The sequence below is a fragment of the Euprymna scolopes genome, chromosome 7 (assembly GCF_053919585.1).
Source record: "Euprymna scolopes isolate OS-2025 chromosome 7, ASM5391958v1, whole genome shotgun sequence".
NCBI lineage: Eukaryota > Metazoa > Mollusca > Cephalopoda > Sepiida > Sepiolidae > Euprymna > Euprymna scolopes.
In genome coordinates, this window is record NC_136488.1 from 63936662 (window position 1) to 63962244 (window position 25583).

Sequence of the window (25583 nt, forward strand, 5' to 3'; positions counted from 1 at the left end):
TTGGTTTTTAAATTTGCATTTCACAAGTTCTTCATTCAACCTCCAAACCTTTTGTCTTGGACATAAACATTTTCTTTACTTTATTAGCTTTACTTTTATTCAGCACAAATTGCAAATAATTGATTTGTGCTGAGTCACTTAAGAGTTTTCTGCTGCTTTTCCTAATCGGCAAATAATCTTTTCTTTGTGACAAAATTTGCTTCTGACTTGCCAATTTGGTGTTTATACAGTACTGGGCACAGATGAAAATAACATTCCAAGTAAAAATTCATTGATATACTTGTGTATCGGTCAAAAATAAGTATCCTCATCAAAGAATATGAAAAATGATTAAAATTCAATTTTATCATATTTTTGCATAAGTTACTATAGCTCACTCTTTAGAATTACCAGAAACAAGTAATTTGTCACCAAAAAAAATGTATGTGGAAGGTGTCATATTACAACCTCAGAAGTGAATTATCTCCCTTGTTTTAGGTAAATCGTAAGAACGGGCCATAGTAACTCGTGCAATATTTGATAAAATTAAATTTTATTTTTAATTAAAATTCTACTTGATCATTTTTCATAATTTTCGGTGAGGATAGGTTTTGTTTGATGCATAAATATATTGAAGAATTTTCGTTTGGAATGTGATTTTCGCTTGTGCCTCATACTATATAAGTGTTTCCAAATTTTGTTTTTTATTATTGTATCTTGTTATTGGCAATATAATAATGTACTTCACTACAATTTATTTCTAAAAAAACATTTTTTTTAATACAACGCAAACAAATGTTATAAAAAGTCTTTTAATAATAACCTAAAATAGCATTTTTCATTGCTTTCTAATTTACAAGTAGAGTTCATATCTACATCCATGCCTATCAGTTCTTTTTATATTTATGTTTGTACAAACTTCAAATTTCTATTAATTTTATTTTATGCTTTATTTTTTTTACTTGGGAGTCACCACTTATCAAGGCCCAAAGGCCACTAAAGGATAAGGGTTAAAAATGTAACGTGGTAGTGTAGTAACTGTTAATGGTGTAAATTGGGTAGAATTTCATTATTTATGGGGACTGCTCAACAAGAACTTGTTTACATTGGATTTGAAGACTACCATGTAGTATTCAACTGGGAAGCAGGCCAGCGGAACAGTGTTCCACAGGCAGACAGTTCTGGGGAAAAAAACTTTGTTCATCGAATATACATTGAGATTTAGGCACAAATAGAGAGTGGGAAAATAATATATAGTAGTTGTGTTTTGACTTTTAATCAAGGTTGTGTATGGTGTGCTGAGCAGCCCCTGCTCAGATGTGGCAACAGTACTCCATTTTAAGGTGTACCTGGCTCTTATACAGATGGAAGATTATTTTTTCAAATTATTTTTAATTTATTTTCAGACACAGAAGAATGATACTAAATTGACCAACAAATTCGTATTAAACTCAAAAATGGATAAAATTGTTGACATTGAATGTGGTAAGTTATTTTATCATTTTATCAGATCCCTCCTCTCTATTTTGTTTCTAACCTAATAAAATTTTTTAAAATCTTATTTGATTACAAAAATTCACTAAATGTAGTCTTGATTTTGTTATCAGATGAGGAGTGAGGAGAGGGAAGAGCAAAGAGACAGAGGTTTGCAGCAGAGCTTTCATAACCAGATGTCACCTACATCTGTGGCGATTGCAACACTGTGCTGATCCTGGATAGGCTTACACAGTTGTAGCAGACGCCGCAATTCAGCAATGCTCTAATTTGAGTTGCAGAACTCCATTGTCTCTTGAAACAGATAGATGTTAACAGCAAGTACCGACACCAACAAATCCATCTAGCAACAAAATTCCATCCCTTCACTGCTGAGGTCCCTAGATACTGGAAAGCATTATACTCTAATATCTTCTTTCCTTGGACTGCTAGATTTTAGAATTCCATTTCTGTTTCCCTGACTGTGCAGAAGTTTAAATGTAATGTGAACAAACATCTCCCTCATCTCCTCACATAGCCCCCAGTAGACATGGTCCCAAATAGAAGCCTCTTACATCCAAGTAGCAATAAGACTTGTTTGGGATGAACAAGTGAAAAAAAAAAGTGAATGATATTTGACTAATTTCCAACAGTTCTTTCTGGTATATGTTTCCAGAACTTGCTGTTATTTTGGATATTCTATTTTATTTTTTTGCAGATAGTCCACTTAAGATATTACACATTCCATTGTGCTGTATTATGTAGTAGCCATTCTCCAGCAGAACTTTATAACTGGATGTTAAATGGCTCACTCTCTCTACTTATGTGTGGCAGAACCTGCACTTGTTATCATTGCTTAGCCACTCATTTTCTTAAGAGCATTGACATCGAGCCTTGATCTTGGGTAGTAATTTATGACTCTGTCAAAGTGCATGCGTGCTTTTCAATCATTTAAAACTGTATTTTTTGTGCGTAATTATGCACAGGTGGCATAATCATGTTGACGCACCTGTTCTTGTTAGATTATTGAAGTTAAGCAATGTTTAGCCAGCTGGTCAATACCAAATAGATGACCATTTAGGGATACCAGGCACTGTATGTAGGAGGACGTCAACACCTTGCAAGAGCTGCAAAATCCCATTGTCATCATTTCTCCTGACAGAGATCTTAAGTGACCGAGGGCTGCTTGTCAATAAGTTGTATTTTCCATACTCAAGGAAGCACTTGTAAAGTTAGCAATAATATCAGCACACAATTATTTCAGGTTTTTTTCTTTTGCTTTTACAGTATACATATATGAACCTCGTGGATCTTCCTCCAAACCATTCTCCATAGGTGTCTTAAACATGACCACTTTCCATTGCAGTTGAGAAACAAGAGAAAGATTTTATCAGCTTAATTTCTGTGTATCTATCACTGGATACTTCCTGCGTGTAAGGCAACATATAAACCTAATTCTAATCTTAAATCTCCATTGGAATTTTCCACTTTTCAATTCCAATCTCAACTGCTTGCTAACAGTGAGACTCTCTGCTTAGAGAATTAAGATAGATATTTCTACATGATTAATTTTTAGTTATACACATATCAAAGTGGCTAATCGGTTCAACTACCTTGGTTCCATTATCACTGCAACAGGCCAAAAGGAGGAAGACATCCTCAACTGTATCAGCAATGCTTGCACCATCTTCTGTTGACTTTGATTGCAGCTCTGGTCTCAAAAAGAAATAAGGCTGAACACCAAAGCCAGAATATTACTACCTTTGTCTGCATCATTCTCCTGTATGGCTGTGAGACTTGGTCTATGTGGGCAAATGGCCTATACAAACTCGAGGTATTCGACTATCACTGCCTATGCTGCATCTTCTGTGTCTGCTGGCAACAGTTTATCTCCAACAGTACAATTTGCACTTGCTGCAGGATCCACTCCCTCCAAAAATCTCTCCTTGCCAGGTGCTTTCCTTGGTTCAGCTATGCTTTTCGTTGACACCCAAATGACTTCATCCATGAAATCATTAACCCAACGTTACCACAAGGCTAGAATTGTTGCAATGGCCAACTCAAAACCTGGCTTAGAATGATTCTGAACTGATTCTGAACCCTCGCCTTTACAGGGTCTGTCGCTGGAACCACAAATGACTTGCACTCATAGTGGAAGCAATCTTGAATTGCCATGCCTGATCAGCCAGTGTTCGGGACCTGAGCTTGTTGGAAAGAGCCAGCCCAACCGACCCACAACCATGACCATGACCCTGACCATTATTGAGTTATTTCCCTTGTCAGATTGACATTTTAGATAAGACTAGCCTGGGTGCCCAGCATTTCCCGGGAGTTTGAAGTTGTGTGTTGAGCAAAAAAAAAAAAAAGTGGTAGTAGGCAAGTAGGCTCAAACCCATACCGCGAAGGAAGAAAAGAATGTGAAAAAAAAAAAATGTGATGTGTTTGCGTTGCATCCATCGCCAAACCGACAAACAAAAAAAGAGGGGATAGCTTTCGAAAATATCGGCAAAAAAAGCGACCCCGCCCTGTAGAAAAGTGCCCTGTTGAAGGTGAAGGAATTAATGTTTTTAGCTAATTTTTCAATATTTGTCGTCCGAAGGATCAAGATTCAAAATGATACCAATCTCCTCTGTCAAAAATTTTAGGCAGACATACAAACATACATACATACATACATTTAAACAGACAGGTGAGATTTATATTATAAAAGAAGATGAATGATAGATGGTGCTGGAAGTGTAATTTGCAAGGCATGATTATTTAACATAGAATTGTTTGGGCTTAATAGTGGTATGCTTAGGCATATTTATCATTAATTTTATGGATTTGTGTAGTGTAATGGGGGACCAATTATATGTTTCTATCAAATTCTCCAGATATCGACTCATCACATAAACAGCCGGAGTTTTCTTGTGAAGATGACATATAGCAGCATTGTAGAGGTGTTGCTCTCTCTTTTTTTTTTTTTATTGGTACGGCCATCTTATTTTCAATAACAGCAGTTATAAAGGTTACGAGAGGCATGTAATAAGTAATGCCCCTGACCCACTTTCCATAGCAGTAGAGCAACAAAACTTGGCACAGTTATTAGTCTTTCTCTACATAGGAACCACCCAGAGTTATGCATTTCTCCCATCGTTTGATGTAGCTCTGGAGACTGTTTTTGTAGAACACCCCAGGTTGGTCCTTCAACCACGACGTGACTTCAGAAATCAAGGTTGCATCATCTGGGAAATGCTTTCCTTTCAAAAACAACTTCATGGCTGAGAAGAGGTGAAAGTCAGAGGGTACAAGGTCAGGAGAGTAGGGAGGATGGGGAAGGATTTCATAACCACACGCCTGTGCTTCTGATCTGGCGACATGCGAGTTGTGGATCGGAGCGTTGTCCGCAGGAGGAAGGTACTTTTGCTGATCTTGCCCCGCCTCTTGATTTTGATAGCTTCCCTTAATTTCCTCAAAAGTGAAGCATAATAGGCTTCTGTAATTGTGGTACCCTTTACCAGGAAATCTGTCATCACTATTCCGTCCTGGTCCCAGAAGACTGAGCATGACCTTGCCAGTGGAGAGCTGCACACTTGCCTTCTTTGGAGGTGGTGAGTCCAAGTGCTTCCACTGCATTAACTGGGCTTTGGTCTCTGGATCATAGTGATGGACTCAGGTTTCATCCTGTGTAATCAGTGTTTTGAAAAACTTTGACTCACCTTCTTGGCACATCTCCAAATTCATCCTCAAGCACTCGACGCGTTCTCATTTCTGGAATGGTGTGAGCAACCTGGGAATCCATCTGGAAGACACCTTATGAATATGCAAATGGTCATGAATGATAGTTTCCACAGATCCTGTACTAATCTTGACATCTTGAGCTATTTGGCGAATAGTAATGCGCCGATCTTCGAAAATGGCAGCCTCAACTTGACGGACAGATGCCTCATCAATGGCAGAAGGGGGGGGGGTGACCAGGTCTGGGAGCTGTTTCCACAGACTTCCGGCTATGTTTGAATTCACGATGCCAGCGTTTTACAAGGTCATATGATGGGACATTATCACCATAAGTTTCTTTCATTTCATCAAAAGTTTCCTGTGGTGTGCGTCCTTTCAAATACAAAAACTGGATCACTGCTCGACATTCAACAGGCTCCATTTCACACCTGACTCGGTTCAAATACCTGTAAAACAGAAACCACAATTAGTTCAGAGCTGTAATTTGCCACATAACCCGTAGATATATAAATCATTGCACATGCAAAATTTCAGCTAGATCAGACAACTGGAAGTGGGTCAGGGGCATTACTTATTGCATGCCCCTCGTATTAATAAAGAACAACATAAACCCATTTTTCAGTAATCTTTTGTAGTATATATAAATTATACTTTGTGAATTTTAAGGAGAAACAATCGTTTCAAATTCAACTATTTTATTTCTCGGTTCAAAAACAAGAGAAAGATTTTATCAGCTTATCAGTTATCATTGGAAAATTTTTACCTGTGCTGCAACATCCTGAACATGTAACTGTAATTCTAATCTTTAACTTGTAGTGGAATTTTCTGTTTTCAGCTGAATCTAATCTTATGTGAAAAATATTGTTTTTTTACAATTCTTTTGAATTCATCAGTAGGACTATGATAACAGCATATTCTTTTCATTGATTTTACTCTCGAGTATATATCCAACACAGTTAAACACATCACATCACTCTACGTAAAAACATAAGATATCAATGGATATATACCTGAGAATCAAAACAAGGAAAAGAATATGCTGTTGTCATGGCCCTACTTTTTGACAGAAACAATCTCATTGGCACGTTGTTAGTAGTTGACTTCATAAGTTATGGTATTTCTTTCTTTTCCATTGTTAACAGCCGTCATATTTGTAGTGACGATAAAGAAAAATAAAAATAAAACGAATAATGATATTCTCATTCTACGACATCTGTTTGTTGCATTATTCTTTTACAACAAATTGACATATTATGCAAGCTTCTCCTCACTCGCTCTCTAAATAGATCTCCACAAAAAGACACCCGAGTCCAATCAGCTTGAGAGCCAAAGAGAAAGATTTTGCTACATCATGTCACTTTGAAATTCCATATTTACTGAGACATTGATCTAATTCTAATTATTAAATGGAATTTTTTATTTTTTGTTTTCTTTTGCTGAATCTAACTTCATGTAATAAAATCCGATTTTAGCATTATTTTAACATTCAGACTCTGGATTTTTATCCTACACTAAGAGATTAGACCATTCTTGTAATGATCCGATCCCTATTGTTTTTGCGGTGGGAGTTTAGTTTTGTGCAGTTCTAGGAGGTTCACCCTCCCAGGCCTTGCCTTCTCTCCTTTGAGAAGGAGTTTATTGCTAATCGCCTGAGGCGGCCCTTATGGGGAATGCCAATGGGGCTGCCCAGGTGCTTTTTGCAAATCAGAATTCTCCTCCACTTGGGTGCTGACTTCTCAATTCCACTTTCCAACCCTGATGTCTTAAGTTCTTGCTTAGTGGGAGAGAACTAAAAACCTTCACCACGACTAATATTGCTACAGATCATTTTTTTTTTTTTTTTTTCAGTTGCAGACGATTGTCGCTTTTGTATTCCTGCCTCGGACAGTTGGGACAGCAAGTGGGTTGATAATCATTTTTGTAATTTCCTAAAAAAGAAAAGTCTGTCTTTCAACAGCTTTTCAAATTACATTTATAAATAACAACATTTACAGTAAAAATTAGGATCTGAAATTTTTTTGTGTTATGTTATGGATAAACCTGACAAATAAAATGTCCCCCGCCCTCTAACTCTACAATATTAGAGTGAACATTCTTTAAATAATGCGCATTAGCTCTTTAGATGAATTGGTATAGACGCTAGGCGCATGGCCTATTGGTTAACAGCATTGTTTAGCAATCTGTCTTCTGGAAGTCAATGGTTCAATCCTTACTACAGGCAATAATAAGTAAGAATAACATGATTTAATATGTCTTACAGAACGAGAACAATCTACCAATGAAATTAAATATTAGGTGCACGCCTGTGGAACTCTGTTCCGTCTGCCTGCTTCCCTCCGGACTACAACTTGGATGTCTTCAAGTCTAATGTTAACAAATTCCTAATGAACCGCCCCCCCTAATTAAACACTTCATAAAATCTTCTCACTAACGTGATGTACTTGCAATAACCCTTATCCCTGAGTGGCTTCCGGGCCTTGATAAGTGGTGATCACTGTGTAAAAAAAAAAAAAAAAAAAAAAAGGTTGGTGCAAAAGTTTATAGCTATAATGGCATTTGGTCTCTATAACTTGATTCTATTTGTCCATGAGCTTATAAATGCTGCGCTTGTAAAATTCTTTAGTGCAATCTGTCTTCTAATTCATGTTAAATCCCTTCTCATGATGTTAACATAAGGTCATCTAAATAGTTTTGTAATCCTCTGAATAAATGACAATTAGATTGCTAAATCATCAAGAATATGCAGGATAGAGCAAGATTTCCCTTTGGGCAATAATGCTGTATGAGGATGAGCAATATCATGATGGAAGATCACCCTATTTCTGTTGACTAAAAATGGTGGCTTTGGGTCAACAAGGGTGAGAATATTGCAGAAAAATATGAATTATGTTTTAATAATTTGAAAAAAAAAAAAAATTATAAATTAATCATGGCGATATATTTAAGTAATAACAATATGCATAAAATTGTTTAAAATGGGCCCGTCTACAAACTGGCAAAAACTTTTGTGCTGACTTACTAAATGGCTCAATTCAAAATTCTATACAGATTCCTGAATTTAATATGAAGATTTCCAAATTGTAAAAGATGCACCAGAAGGTCAAAGGTTACATAAGCTTGAAACGTTAGGAAAATAACATCCAAATATGAGAATAGTAGTCCAAATAATACAAATTATCAATCCTTATCTAAAAAAAATTTTTTAAACATAATATACAAGATGTTTTCATAATATTTAAGAGAAGCGTTTATTTATATAAATTTTCAAAATATTCTGTAATGTACACATAATAATAAGTACAGGCTACTAATTTATTCTGTTTTTTTTTTTTATCCTATATTAGTTTAGGTGTGACAAATTATCCTCGTAAACCAAAGAAGAAAGCTCCTCGTGAAGAAAGAACGGCCGTTTTTATTATAAAATGTCATCAACTGGAAGAAGATGAATATCTGTTGGTGCAACGTCCAGAAAATGGTAAGCATTTTTTGTTTTGTTTCTGCTTTTTAGGGTACTTTTTCAATCTCTGGGAAAGACACTGTAACCATCGCTTGAAGATGTATCAGTAACTTTAGCTGCATAGTTATTTTGTATTGAAATTATATTCAGTCATAAGTAAATTAGTGATAAAGATTAAATCTATCTATAATCTAAAGGCCAGTTGTATGTGTGTATATTTATATGTCCAGTTAAAGCTCAAAAACAACAAAACAATATTTTTTTTTTATTTGGAGTTACCACTTATCAAGACCCTAAGGCCACTCAAGGATAAAGGTTAACGAATGTAAGTGGTAGAGTGGTAATTGTTAATGATGCAAATTGGGTAGATTTTGATTATTTATGAGGACAGCTCAACAAGAACTTGTTCACATTGGATTTGAAGGCTACCATGTTGTATTCAACTGAGAAGCAGGCCAGTGGAACAATGTTCCACATGCGGCCAGTTCTGGGAAAGAAGCTTTGTACATGGAATCTGCATTAAGATTTAGGCACAGTTAGAGTGGAGGAAATCGTATACAGTGGTTATGTTCACAAAGTTGGTATTTTCTTGATTGGCATTGCCCTGGTTGAATCATATTAAAATTAAAAAAATAAATTCATTCTTTGACCCTAAACTATCAAAGATTTTTGTTGGGTGAGGGGCAATTTTCAAGATAGATTATGTAATAACTAAAGGGAAGTAACTAATTTTTTTTAATCAGGGAGTTAATTCCCTTATATGGACTCCTTTCTGGACATAGATAGAGAAGAGATAGACGTTCTCATAGAAATATGTAACACTTTTATCCCAGGCAACGCCAAGTATCCCTGCTAGTACATAGTATATTATACTTTATTGATCATCTGATTTCAACAAGTAAAAGATAGGTGTTATGAATAGGGAGGCTAAATGTTCATATGTCTTGATGGAGAAAGTTGATATTGAAAGTCTTTGAACCAAAATAAAGGAAATTTTATTATTAGTTCTCAAATCTGGATGAGGAAAATGGTATTAAGAAGAATGTTATTCAAGCATATGTACATACATAGAAATCAGAATTTGTGATGCTGGCAGAGTTTATAGTATTATTTAATAGTAAGTAAGCCAATAAAGATATTCTTATGAAACTCTGCAGATCCGTAATCAATCAAAATTAGAAAATGGATGTTTTATCTATCAATCTCTTAGAAAATCCGATTTCAAAATTTTAAACCCAATTCATCATACCGGCCTAAGACTAGCCTAAGACTGAAAGCCTACAAGACAACTCCAGTGGAAAGTCTATATGCTGAAGCCTTTGAACTCCTTCCAAAACTCAGAACCAACAACCTGGTTCTTAAGTACTGCACTAAAATAAGAGCAAATCCCAATAGCATACATACAACAACACCTTTAATCATAAATACAAAACACTCAAGATGAATTTAAGTTTTAATAAACATGAAAAAAAAATCCAATGATTTTCCAAAATCAAAGAAAAGTACCTATCTAAAAGCATCAAGATCTATACAGATAGGTATTAATAAAATGGCACAACAGCCAGTGCAGTAGTACTCAATAAATCAATCAAAAGACAAACAAACTTCCCAAAAAAAACTTCCCTACATGCACTAACTCTAGCTCTTGGTCTAGGCAAATCAGATCCTTTGCTTTTTTTTCTCTCCTCTGTGCATGTACTCCTTTTTTTTTGTTTTTTTTTATAATCATTGAAAAGTTTTTCAGTTTTATTTTCATAAAGAATTGTTGAAATTGTTTTTTTTTTTTAGAGAATTATTGAGAACACGCTTAAAAATTTGGATTAAAAATTATTGAAATTAATTTTTTTTAAGAATTATTGAAAACACTTTTTGTGTTTTTTTCTTTTTAAATTATTGAAAACATGTTCAAAAATCATTTAAAGTAAAAACTTTTTAAAATTTTCTTCTTAAAAGTGCAAATGAAGACTAATTGTGTTATTTTTATCTGTATCATTTTGTTAATTTTTATTGGATATTTTTCAATAATGTCCTAATATTTTATTTCAATAAATCGCTTCACAATAGAAATATTAAAGAACAATGAAAGTAAAGGAACTGTTTCTGGTAGTAGACACACTGGAAGGTATGAAATATGTTTGTTGACTGTAACTGAAAATGGATTAGCTGATTCAGCAGCAAAAACTGCTTTATTTTAAAATCTACTCAGATCAATACATACATAATGAAAACAATGTCAAACATACTGAAATTAATTTCCCAACGACAAATTTTACGCAATAATGCTAAATATTAAAAAACAGGAACAAAATACCCAACTAAACAAAAGTGCAATAATAAAAATAGGCTGTACACTTTTACAAGAGAAAAAAAAAAGTTCCATTTGCATACCATGTCAAAATCTAACATTGGGTTGTACAATAGTTAGTGAGTAGGTTAGCTAGATAAACATGCAATACACAGTAAAGCTTGGTAATTTGGGGTAGACAGTTTGAAACAAATATTAAATATTTGAAACAAAAGGAATGTCGTTACAAAACGTCACTAACAATTAAAAACATTGTTTTTTTTTTTATGGAAATCAACACCAGGCAATGCGTGAAGCCACTTGATGTAAGGAGCTAACAAAAATAAAAGATGATTATTGTAAAGACAGGAGAATGCCTATTGACCTTACTCTTGAAAAGATAGGAGGAAAAGTCACGAGAAAGAGTTCCGCAAGCTACTTGAATAGGAAGCTGTGTTACGATAAGATATCAAAATGGATCCAATATAATTCATATATAATGGATCTAATATAATCCATATATAATGTATCTAATATAATCCATATGTAATGGATCTAACATAATCCATATATAATGTATCTAATATAATCCATATGTAATGTATCTAATATAATCCATATGTAATGGATCTAATATAATCCATATGTAATGGATCTAATATAATCCATATGTAATGGATCTAATATAATCCATATATAATGTATCTAATATAATCCATATATAATGTATCTAATATAATCCATATATAATGTATCTAATATAATCCATATGTAATGGATCTAATATAATCCATATGTAATGGATCTAATATAATCCATATGTAATGGATCTAATATAATCCATATGTAATGGATCTAATATAATCCATATACAATGGATCTAATATAATCCATATACAATGGATCTAATATAATCCATATATAATGGAATCCATATACGATGGATCTAACATAATCCATATACAATGGATCTAACATAATACATATATAATGGATCTAACATAGTCCATATATAATGGATCTAATATAATCCATATACAAGGGATCTAATATAATCCATATACAATGGATCTAATATAATCCATATACAATGGATCTAACATAATCCATATACAATGGATCTAAAACAATCCATATACAATGGATCTAAAACAATCCATATACAATGGATCTAAAACAATCCATATACAATGGATCTAATATAATCCATATATAATGGATCTAATATATGAACTTTAAGTAAAATTTGATGAGAAAGGAAGACCAAAAAGTTAAAAACTGATTACATTAATTTTGTAGCAACAATTAATGACTTCTATAAAGAAAATATATTAAGGACCTATTTGCAAAAAAAACAAAAACTTGATATCAAGCATTGAATTTGTAGGAAGATGATGATGATGATGATGTGTGCAGTGAATGTGTACACAAATTCATACAGTTTTCATATTGTAAATCAAGTTCGATAATGCTGGTTATCAGTGCTAGTCTCAGTCTTTTTGCTCTACAATCTGTCTTAGGAATCTCACAATGATTATTGATGTGGGGTCGGCATTGTACAGGGTTATTGTGAAACCTAGATTGATAGACTAACAACTTTTATATATAAATTTGGCCGCTGTCCAGCATTTTCCCTAGAGTATCACATTAAATTAAATCTATTTAAATAATTAGCTCGATGATATTACTTATTCGACATAATAGCTTCGTTTCAACTGTACTAATTAAAAAAAAATTAATTATTTAGTTTATTTTCATTTCAATTTATATTTGATTTAACTGAAATCTGAAACCATTTTATTTTCAAACCAGAAAACCAAAGGGAAAATAACTGATAGTTTAATTGAAAAATTGTTTTAAATGGAGCACGTTATTAAATATTTTCTGTAATAGATTTGTTTTCATTTCGAAATATTCTTAAGCTGAATTATTATTTTTATTTTTAATTCGGAGGAAATTTTTTTTTGCTTATTCTTAATTTTTAAGTAACCTTTTTTATTTGTTAGAGAAAAACTAATGCCCTCATTTACTTGCATCCCCACCAGGGCAGAGTTAGTCAGACACAGGGTCAATTTTTCATGTGAGCAAAATCCATCTTCCCATACATTATCTGCTCCTTTTTTTGTTTATAAAATTTAATCGGTGTTGCCCAGGATTTATTATAATAATTATACCATAGCAAGTGTGTTTAATTGCCTGTGAAACAAATTTTTTTTGTAATTTATTTAATATCTTAAATTAAAAATGGCCAATTTTTACAACGTGACCCAGCGTTGTTTGACCCCTAAAAAAATTAAGACTTACGTTTTTGGTTCCTAATACATTTAAACAGTCTTTATAAATAATATGCAGGAAGAAATTTTGAAGAAAAAGAAAATTAACATTTTAGTGTGGGGGATCACTTTTCTATATAAATTTAATATAAAATGAGCACCCACTTTTTGGCCACAAAGTGTTCAACGAGACATGTCATCTCTAGCATTTTTTCAAGTTTGGCGATCGAGAGTGGGGGGACCAAAACATGACAAATACAATTTTTTTTTGTTTTTTTTGGTGGTGGGGGCAGGAATTACATTCGAAACATAAAATAACGATAAATTTAATTAATTTTTCTGAGTCCATTCTTTACTTTCACCTAACGATTTTATAAACAGAACAAACCTCAAATTATGACAAATTCAATTTTTTTTGGGGGGCGGGGGAGGAATTACATTAGAAATATAAAATGACGAAAAATTTCATTTAATTGTTTTTGGAATTAATTTTTAGTAGATCTTGTTTTTTTTTGTTTGTTTTTTTTTTTTTTGCAATCGCATGGGCATTTTATTGAAACAAAAGTTGTAATGATTTATTTTTAATTATTTTTTTTTTTTTGGGGGGGGGGGAGTTTTCTTTCCAGGGCTCAATATGCAGAGAATAGTTTTTTCTCTTTGTAGCCCTTCTGCCGAAATATCTGCTGTAGAGGGTATCACATACTTCTTTTTTTGGGGCGATTACATTTACATGTTTTCATCCGTTCTTTTATTTTTGTTGTGGGGGTATTCACGTTGCGTTGCGTTTCAAACAGAACTTCATGTCAACCCAGGCAACGCTGGGTACCCATGCTAGTCTTATATATAATAATTTGATTGCAGAAATTTCCCTCTGAACCAAAGTACACTAGGTTTGCTCCGACAGAGGCCACATATCAATTTATTATGTACCTTTTGAACGCCATCTTACACACATTTATCCACTTTATTAAAATCTTACATTCCATCCTAGGAAAAGCATTATCACAATTGCAAAGATATACAATGAAAGTAGCTGTTATAGTAGCTTTAAATAAAAAGTACTACTCCCGCTCCCAGTCGACACTGGGAAATATTCTGCATTATGGTCATATATGGGATTTCATCCTAATTTACTGGCTCATATACTTATACACATACTATAATTTTTCCTTTTTCTGATTCCAAAAAATAATGATTTGACTCTCCTCACATTTCACAAAATCTCATTGACTGACAACTAAATATTCATTCATTTTGGAATGAACGAAACCTCATTAAAAAAAGAATGCCCCAGAGAAAACAAGCATGGTTTCCCTGATTAGATTAGGCAATCATTTCAGATTAAATACCCTGTTCTTAACGTGAGGAAGTTGGGGGTTGGCCAACAACAAAAACAACAGCCATATTTTAAATTTTTACGTGGGGGGATGCATGCTATTATCGGGCAATGCCGGTTAATGGGTCCTGCTAGTTTTATATATTAAAGAATGAAAGTATTGAATAAGATAGCCATTCTGTGTCTATTTGACCTGTTGATCATTCTTTTTAAAATCCTAAAAAAAACTTAGGCTATAGTCAGCTAACGTACTTCCTAATTTCTGGCGTAGCACTACCGAAAATGGTGACAAAGCAATCAGTTCTTTCACTTTTATTATTTCTATTGTGAAGCAATTTATTGAAATAAAATAGAAGAAAAGGGCATTATTGAAAAATATACAATAAAAATCAACAAAATTATACAGATAAAAATAAACAATTAATCTTCATTTGCACTATATTTGCTTTCAGTAATTCTTTAAAAAAAAAGAGTGCAAAAAGTGTTTTCAATAATCCTTAAAAAGAAAAAAAAAAAAAATCTAATTTCAATAATTTTTTATTAAAATAAAACTGAAAAAACTTTTCAATGAGTATTAAATAAAAAAGAAAAACCAGAAAAAAGTAATAAAAAAAAAAAAAAAAAGAGAGTACATACACAGGTGAGATACAAGCGAAGAAACTAATTTGCTTTGTCATTGCTTCCAATAGCAGCCATGCCAGAAATTAGGAAGTACATAAGCTGACTATAAGCCAAACTTATCATCGGTATATGACACACCTTTTACATGCTAAAATGCATAGCTTTTTGAAGTTTACTTTGAAACCGACCTATCTCTGGCCATGTCTTTATTTCTCTTTATCTCAAGTCCATTTCTTTATCACTTTCTCTCATGTTTTCGTTATTCTTTTCCTGTAAACTGAACTTGATGTCTGTAGGGGTGCAGAAGTTTAAGTAAAATTAAATCTCTTTGCCCCAAACAAAATAATAATAAAAAAAAGAATGAAACAAAACGACACCTCCTTCTGATTTAAAATGCATCATATCTTTTAACAAAAACAACAAGGTGAATCAACAAAGGTCCGATCGGTGAAAGTTCTTTCGAAGTCATTATGATTAAAATGTTAGATGAAAGTGCTTTGTGGAATCAAGGAGTTTAGAAGGTTAAAATCCTGTGTGAAAATAATGAGATTATTTTAAAGTTAGTGTTTTATCTGGCGAAGTTCGCCTTACTTAAAAGTCCCATGAGGAAAGTAATTCAGTGTGATTAATTAGAAAATGTGCGGAATGGATGCGTGTGTGCATAAGTGATTTTTGAGTGTCCGCGTGGCGTGTGTAATCATGGTGTTGATGGCTTTGGCAGCGACGATGTTGTGAAGACGAGAGACATGTTCTCGTGTGTCATCAAAGCGAGAAGAAAGAAGTGACTGAATGAACGAAATGAATTGAATTAATTGAACCCTAGAAGACTGTTTGATGTGTTTTTATATATTTTGGGCTGGCTTTAAAAACAAGATTGCTACTGCTGATATTTTGGTTTTTGGAAAAGCGTTAAAAAGACAATCTTCTAAATTTTCTCATTGGTCGCTTGTCACGTGATACTGTCGTCAACTATGTCTGCCAGAAATATGTTCATTTTACTTTTGTTGTGAGAAAAGTGTGTGGGTGTATTTGAAATTGTGCCGTTGCTGGAAGAATTTATTTTTGTGCAAAATGCACGGGGAAATTGAAATGAATAAAGGTTCGTTTATTTTTGCACGAGCGCGTGAGTGCATATGTCTCAAATGTTCTACATTTACTAAGAACTATCATCCATTTTTTTCCCCGAACTTATTCCATCTACTTTTAACTTTTGAAATCATACAAATGCAATCTCCTCCCTGTGCATCCATGGTATTAGTGAGGTAACTACTTCTGTACAACCACAATAGCTCTGCCACCCAAATATAAGTTTTTCCATATCAAATTTAATATCCCTCTGAGATCGTCAGATCTTAACTCTTGCAGTCCTACAAGCACCTGCTCTTCCCTTTAGTATATCAAAAGTAATAGAAACTTATGAATAATATCACATCTGCTCCCTCTCTTTAATCCAAATAACAACAACAAAAATTGGTTTTCAATTTTTTTCTCTTTTCTGTTTAGGATTGCTTGCTGGATTGTGGGAGTTCCCTTCCTCTCTTCTGAAAGAGAACAAATCTACACAAGATCTGAAAGATAAACTGCTTGGTTATGGCATCAATGTACCTTGCGACAGCAACAGAGACCACATTGGAGAGGCGAGTTGAAAACTTTTAATGTATCTCTGTGTCAATACTTTAACTACCATGGTCACATGCTTATCCACTCATTCCATATACTAACCATTCCATTTTTGTATTTTTGTTTTTGGAATCCTTTAAGATGAGATGTCTTCATCTCCATAGTTGTTGTTTCACCATGTTTTGGCCAATTAATCCTCTGGCCTTCTTCAGGTGACAAACTGTGACCAGACAGGAATGCTGAGTCTTGTAACTGTCTCTCCAGTAATAATGTTTTGGTCAACTAATCCTGTAACACCAAAGAGGGGTCACATCAGATCAGTAGGGTCGATGTGACGTTTTTTGTTAAATGTGATAATCAATCCCGGGCGAACACCGGTTACAGTAAAAAAAATAATTTTTTTTAGTTAATATTTTTATGTATCAAAATCTTGTTGTTGAGATACCATACGGTCGGGGGATAAAAATAGAAATCGCCTGATAAACTTCAAAGCGAAAGATTACTTAAAACATTTTTTTAACCAAAATACGCTCGCGTTTGAACTACACGAGCCAAACACAAAATATTCCGAATCAGAGCTTTGAAATGTCGGTCGGCTTGAAATGTGTTGGATGACAGGTGAAATGTTGAATCGTTTTTGATCTGAGAAACACACACACACACACACACGAAACAGATCGGGCCTGATAAAAGAATTCATGACGTCAGCCCAAGGTTCGACATGAATTGTTTTTCAATATGACTTATCTAACAATGTCTTTTGGCAAATTGTTTTGGGCGCTAAAAGGGAATTCTAACATGTAAAGAATATTTTTTAAAAATCACACGGATGTTTTTACAAAACAAATAAATTCAAAGGGGAAAGAATATCAAACGGATATTTTTTAAATAGATGAAAGCTGGTGATCTATTACAAGCTAAACAATAATATTTCCTCTGATTATCAGTTGATAATATGGAAAAAACCATTATAAAGAAGGCGGGGTCAGACAAGTTGGGGAGGAGTCAATTTGATTTTGGAAATTGGGGGCAGAAAAATAATACCTGCCACAGGCCAAATTGACCAATGAGAAGGAATCAGGTGGATTGTTATCAATCAATTTGATTGGTCGAAGACGAACGTAGGCGTCGTCATTATTCAAGGGTTTTACTATATAAGATCTGTAAAACTCGATTTAATCAGATATCAGAGAGAGAGAGAGATAGAAGATTTAGAAGAAGAGAGAAGACAGGGAGAGATCCCTGGATAGACAGAGATAAGGTCTCGGTAGAGGACTCCAGCCACCCAACTTCTCTCTCCCCCTCGCTGGTCGCCAGAGAGCTCAATTTGCAACTTAATAGAATTCAGAGGACCTAGGAAGAGACCAGCCAGACCACCTTAACGATAATTACAACGGTCCGCGACTCAGACCGAGTATTTCAACAACAAGAAGCTCATTCACAAATCTAATTGCTTGCTTCCATTTAATCTTCAATTGTACATACGTCTGTAGATAATCATTTATGAATTTCCTAAATACATTATATATCAACCAACCTCCAGAGTTTGTTTGCTGATGTGCTGTTGTTCCATGTAATTTTCATTCTTTTTACTTGCCACTTGTGACCCCGTTCCCGTCAACGAACACCCAGTCAACAGGACGACCAACTAGACGATCAAGAAGAACAGGCCTTGAGGACCGTGCAACCGAGAAGAGTCTTCCAACGCCTTGACGAGGACTCACTGGGTGACGCGACGTACCAACGGTTGGCAGACCTGGTTGCCCAGTCGACATAATTAATTACCCGGTGACTAGTATAATCATAATTGGGCATCGACCCAGGGTTAAGATCATAACTGGGCCGCGATCAGAGGTTCAAGGTCGTGTAAGGTCACAATCCTCTGGTCTGCTTGAGTAGGATTAAAACCACTATCTTCAGACAATGCTCAGCTGGAACCGTACAGACTCAATGCCTCCATCCACTGCGCCAACAAGGGCCAACAACTATGAAAATGAGGACGGCAGTCCGCAAAAGGATGGATACATTCTATTTTTGTTGGAATTTACTTTATTCAAATTTTCTCATATCATCATCATATTCAGTATAACCGTGGCCTTCGTTATAAAGATGGCCGGCCAGCTGAAAAAATGACGTCATCGCCGAGGTCCCAACAAGCAAGATATGTGGAACTCTTAGACTGTCAATAATGAACAGTAATTTTTACAGACAGCGTTACAAAACTTCAAAATTGGATTGAAATAAAGAAAGAACACGATGATTTATACTGAAACTCATCTAATATTAATAATAAAAAAATAATAAAAAATAATAAAACACAAGTTGTTTGTTTAAGTATTATAAGCAATTGAATATTTCGTTGTATTATAGATTTTAAAGATTAGAATACGTTCTTTAATTACTTATAAATTACATTTTTAAAAAGTGAAGGAACACGATTTGATTTGAAATAAACTTGAAGTTTATTTAATATAATTAAATGAAAATTATGCATGTAAGATTATGAATATTTGAAGCAGAACACAAGCAAAACATTTGAAATATTAAAATTAAACTATTTTTTTAATCAAATGAACAATATTTTTTAAATCAAAATGAATTTTTTTTTAATCAAAATGAACAATATTTTTTTTAAATCAAAATGAATATTTTTTAATCAAAATGAACAATATTTTTTTTAAAATCAAAATGAATATTTTTTAATCAAAATGAACCACAATATTTTTAAATGCAAATGAACCACAATATTTTTTCAAAATCAAAAACAATATTTTTAATAAATTCATGAAATATTGCACAGTAAAAAAATAATTAACCTAAAGAAAAAATCATGTTTCTTATTTAAGATTATTTCACCACATAACAAAAATAACATGCAAAATCATTTTTTTATATCCATATTTTCAGTTTGTTAAAATACGTGGGTTTGTATTACTGTAAACATAGATTCGAAAAAGTTGTCAAAAAACAAATAAATGTTATCAAAGGCAAGATAAGTTACTTTTCTACCAAACTGGATATATTTTTCGTGTTTTTATTCAATGTAACATGTTTATTCAGTTCGAAAACCATACAGTGTTTACCGATGTATTGGAAAATTGGGTTTGTATTACTGTACACATAGATTCGAAAAAGTTGTCAAAAAACAAATATATAACAAATAAATGTTGTCAAAGGCAAGATAAATTACTTTTCTACCAAACTGGATATAATTTTCGTGTTTTTATTCAATTTAACATGTTTATTCAGCTCAAAAAGCATACAGTGTTTACCGATGTATTGGAAAATTTAAAATGGCGGCCGACTCTCTCTTTAACACGGTAAGTTCGGGAAAAGGTGTTATAAATAATAAACTAGACAAAATGCTATTAAAAAACCACCGAATATATATCAAGTTATGTCACGGTAACTTATATTGAGCAAATTTCTAAGAGTATTTTGTCTAGTTTATTATTTATTACACCTTTTTCCGAACTTACCGTGTTAAAGAGAGAGAGTCGGCCGCCATTTTAAATTTTCCAATACATCGGTAAACACTGTATGTTTTTCGAGCTGAATAAATATGTTACATTGAATAAAAACACAAAAAATATATCCAGTTAGGTAGAAAAGTAACTTATCTTGCCTTTGATAACATTTATTTGTTATATATTTGTTTTTTGACAACTTTTTCGAATCTATGTGTACAGTAATACAAACCCGGAAAATTCAAGATGGCGTCTGACTCCCTCTTTAACACGGTAAGTTTGGGAAAAGGTGTTATAAATAAAAAACTGGTTAAAATACTGTTAAAAACTCGCTCAATATATGTTACCGTGACATAGCTTGACATATATTTTTTCTAGTTTTTTTATTTATAACACCTTGTTTTTCGAGCTGAATAAACATGTTACATTGAATAAAAACACGAAAAATATATCTAGTTTGGTAGAAAAGTAACTTATCTTGCCTTTGGTAACATTTATTTGTCATATATTTGTTTTTTGACAACTTTTTCGAATCTATGTATACAGTAATACAAACCCGAAATGAACGTGCGTTTTTTTTTTTTTTTTACTTTTAAGTTTCATATATATATATATATATATATATATATATATAAATAAGTATTTTTAAATTTTATCTTTCTAGCTTTAAAAAAAAGTTTAAAAATGTTATCAGCCAGCATAATTTATTTTTAAATATTGAAAATTTCAGGAAAATTAATTTTTGCTAAATTTTTAAAACATGTGTCAACAGCTTAAAAAAATCGTCTCTTCAAAAGAGTAGATGTTGTCTCGCATTTTCATTAGTTTTGTATGCTGTAAAAAAATTTTTTTTAATATTAGCAATTTATTTGAAGCTTCTTTTGAATGGTAAAAAACTTAGGATGATAATATTGAATTAAATTATAGTTACATCGTGTTAAATACAGGGGGGAGCACGTTAAAACTTACTTTGCTGAATGGAGATATCCACGAGTCACTATCGGTGTTTACCGGTGTCAAGAAGCAACTAATGGACTACCCGTGATGACGTCAGCAGATTAAATTATTTTTGCCCACCGGCCATCTTGTCTTTTAAGACGGTCTTGGTATAACGTTATCATATTCAGTATATCGTCATCATATTCAGTATATCGTCATCATATTCAGTATAACATCTATTTAAAATGCTAGCATGTGTTGGACATTTTTTTTTTTTTTAGAAATTGACTTCCAAAAATAACATCTCTCAGCCTCTCTTTAATTCGACTGCACTTCTTGCATATCATTACCCTTTTATTCATCTGTTTTTCTCTCAAATCTGTCCTTATCTATCCTTCCATGTTTTCTTGACCTTCCACTGCTAACTGACCCTGCTAACTCAACTATTCTACTGCTAACCACCAAAACTCTCATCCATCTTATTCAATGTGACTAAACCAATGGAATCCGCTGTCCTGCCTATATCTCCTAATAGTATCCAGATTTAACCTTCCTCTGAAGTTATTGGATCTAAGCCTGTCTTAAAAACTCACACATACATTGTATCATTCTCTCCATGCAATGCATGTCCTCAATCCTCACTGGCCAGGTTTCACTTCCATACATTGCTACACTGTATACACATGCTTGATAGACTCTTTTCTTGATTGACAGTGGTAATACCTCTGCTGGTTAATAAAGGTAGAAGTTCCCTGAACTTATTCCATTCACTCCTAATTTTTGAAATCATACAAACACCATCTCCTCCCTGCGCATACTTGGTATCATCAAGATAATTACTTCTCTATAATCACAATAGTTCTGTCACCCAAATATAAGTATTTTTCCATATCTGAGATTTTATCTTTATCCATTATCTTAAACTTCTTGTACACAAACTAGTTATCATCTCTCAACCTATTTGTACAGGATGGAATGATAAAATTGTCACCCTGGAGAAAACAACACTACAGCTTTATTTTAAAAGTTTTATTGAAAATATCAATTCAGATAACTTGATTATGTAGTAGAGCTGATATCTATTTAATATAGCCACCTTCAGCCTCAATCACCGCCTTGATGCAGCTCCGGAACTGGGAGCATGCCTTGTTTACGAGTGCCGGTAGGAGCTCGGCGGTTGGCGGCGATCAGGCTGATTTTGGTGTTGAGGAAGGTCATGTCGGTAATGTTCTTGACGTATGACCAAACGAAGTAGTCCAGCGGGTTCAAGTCGAAGGAGAAAGAGGGGGTGGTGGGGGGGGCAGTGATAGAAAGGTACAAAGTCATAGCACTCCTTCTGAAGCCAAGCCTGAGTCTCTTTGGACTTGTGGGCTGGCACCGAGTCTTGCTGCCACACTCGGTCTGCCAGCGGCCACCTGATTGGACCAGGGTATTACCACACTTTTCAGCACACCCAGGTACACTTTGATGTTGATTTTCAAGCTGACTTTAAAGATGTGAGGTGGCATGATGTGGCCCTCACTTGAAACCACATCAAAAACCATAACGTGCACAGAAACTTTGTTTTCATCACCCTGGACACATCCCTGTTATTTGTGGCAATCTAGCAATGCATTTTGAGCTGTGCCCTCAAGCGTTGAACTGTCCGGATTTGCATTTTGAGAGTGCTAGTAATGGTGCTGTGATCATAACTTGAATCGGTTGAGAGCATGAGTTGTACAGTGGCACATCTCCAATCTCGCTTGTTGATTTTTGTGACACTTTAAGACATGATAGAAGGCTCCTATTGCTCTTGGGATTTGTACACAACTGGCCAACTAGTAGATGGTCTGCAACAAAAAAAGAAAACCAATTTTCATTAAATGGAAATTTTTTTTTTTTTACAAAGGCATCGCCACTTATCAAAGCCCAGAGACCACTCGAGGATAAGTGTTAAAAAGTGTACAGTAGACAATTGGACAATAAAGTAATCCTTAGTAATGGAAATTCAGTAAATTTGTTAACTTATATGGAACGGCTCATCAAGAACTTGTTTACATTAGACTTGAAGACAACCATATTGTAGTCAGCTGGAAAGCAGGAAAATGGAAGACAATTCCATAGACGTGCAGTTCTAAGAAAGAAGTTTTGTTCATGGAATCTACGTTTAGGTTTAGACACAGATAAAGAGTGGGGGAAATTATTGATAGTGTTTTCTGGTAGATGAGTGTTTCTTGTGAAAGTTTGGCGACGGGGACCATAGATTGGAGCTCAGTCGAGCACTTGCCATGAAAATAAGGATAAGTAGAGACAAACTCGCAAAATCTCTTCTATGAGAAAGAGGTTGCAGGGACGAGAAAAGGACATCCCCTACGAGGCTATGAAGTCTATTTTGAACTCTATCAAGGCAGGATAAGTCCTTTCAAGCAGCTCCTGGCCAGATGTGGCAACAATACTCCATCTTTGGACGTACCTGGCTCTTATATAGATAGAGAAATAGAAAAAATAAATTAAAAAAAAACAACATTTCCAAGCATTTCTTTTGCCCGGTTCATTTGTTATCATTCTATTGTCAGTTTGAATGCACTTCTTTCCAACAATATCAATATTTAGCTATCCTGAATACTTCATTCTTCTGGTAATACATCTGGAAATCTAGTTTGCTCAGCCTCTATTTTAACTTTGTAGATTACTCTTCTTACTCTCCTCTTTGCTACCAGATACACATCCTTATTTACAAAACCTTTTCTTTACTCACTCCATTGTTTCTGTGATACATTTCTCAACTTCTGCATTCAACCGCCATGTCATTGTGTTTATTAGAGATCGTGTTTATTCATCTTCAAGTCTTTTCTGTTACTGTTATGATTAATGAACGAAGTATTACCTTGTTTATCTCCCAAATTTTCATGGTTGACTTAGCGCTACCATCCATTCATCCATCTAAAACGGCACTAACTATAGGTGGGTTTAACCAGATTTCTCTGAAAGAGGAAGTTTTATTGAAGTATGAAATTCAGAAGCCATCTGCAGTCGCATGTATATCCCCGTTAGGAAAGATAGCTACGTTATAGATTTTTTGCAACTGTTGCAGCGAAGTGTCGACATCCTTCTACATACAGTGCCTGGAATTCCCAAATTGTTTTCCCAAGGGCATTAACTCTTTCTCTTTGATCCAAGGGAAATAACTATTTTTTGGGTTGATACCTAACAGTTACCACCAATAGATTGACATAATTCTACATATATTATTTGTCAATAACTATTTTTCTTTATTTTATTTGCAGGTTGTACATATCTTTTCACATATTCATCAAACATATGTTGTTGAAGCATTTGAGTTGGAAAACAAACCTTGCTCCAAGACTGCAGCTGAGATAAAATTACAATGGCTGACGGCTCAACAGCTACAGTCAGCCGCAATTTCTACAGCTATGAAAAAGGTGAGTATCGGTCACAATGTTTGAACCTTTGATTGTTTTTTCTTTTGTTTTTCTTTTGTTTTTTGTTTTTTTGGATAAAAATGTTTGGTACTTCATTATAATGGCGAAATTCGAAAATCAAATTCCAATTAAAATTAATAGTATCTACTTAATTATCATGTCACAGCAATAAACATATCCAAAAATTATGAAAAACGATAAGGTAAAAAATTAATTATTAATGAAAATAGTTTTTGAAAACAATTAGCAAAAATTGAGTTTTGCTAAATTGATCTAAGATTTTCAAAGTTTTCATAAAATAATTACCTTCCTTTGTTACAATTCAAACTCTAGTTTCTTTTTTAGCAAAACTCAATTTTCATTGTCTTTGAAAATTATTTTCATTAATAATTTTCTACCTTAACGTTTTTCATAATTTTTGGATATGTTTATTACTGCGACATGACTGCGTAAGTAGATACTATTGATTTTAATTGAAATTCAATATTATGATTTTCAAATTTTGTTCTTATAATGAAGAAGAACCAAGTATTTTTACATGTAGTAAAGAATGTATAAATGATTAAGAATCTGATTAGTGAATAAAACATTTGTAAGATTCCATTCATAGGTGTGATCAGTTGCTGGAAAAATGATTGGATCATTCTATTGCTCAAGAAAGTGCTGGTGCAATTTTCTACTCCTATAAGAGTCAGATGGAGTACTGTTGCCATAGATGAGGAGGTGCCACTGAAAACACTCCTCCCTGCCTTGACAATCTAGTAGCAGTTGATTTCTTCTGTTTTCTACAGCCCCTTTCTCAATGAAGAGACATTGCTAATCTTCCTCTGCTCTATTGTTATTTTCATGAAAGGTGCGTGACAGATCCTCAGTCTAAAATTCAGTCATAAGCTGTAGATGTGCCAATATGATTATGTTTTGATTTTTGTTATAGGGTAAGTTGCTCTACCTACTTCAGGAAAAATGGACTTCTCCAGAAATAATCAACAGTT

The 25583-nt window shown here is 33.8% G+C and overlaps 1 protein-coding gene across 2 annotated transcripts in view; it reads left to right on the top strand.

The window, feature by feature from the left end:
* The window catches only part of LOC145279771 (adenine DNA glycosylase-like), a 116601-nt gene that overhangs the window by 79451 nt on the left and 11567 nt on the right, over nucleotides 1-25583 (top strand). For both annotated transcript variants that reach the window (XM_080131089.1, XM_080131088.1), the window contains exons 10-14: nucleotides 1386-1464; nucleotides 7021-7072; nucleotides 8517-8647; nucleotides 16647-16780; nucleotides 24436-24591. In XM_080131089.1, coding sequence (XP_079987215.1) covers nucleotides 1386-1464; nucleotides 7021-7072; nucleotides 8517-8647; nucleotides 16647-16780; nucleotides 24436-24591 — 552 coding nt within the window. The remainder of the gene's footprint in view (nucleotides 1-1385; nucleotides 1465-7020; nucleotides 7073-8516; nucleotides 8648-16646; nucleotides 16781-24435; nucleotides 24592-25583) is intronic.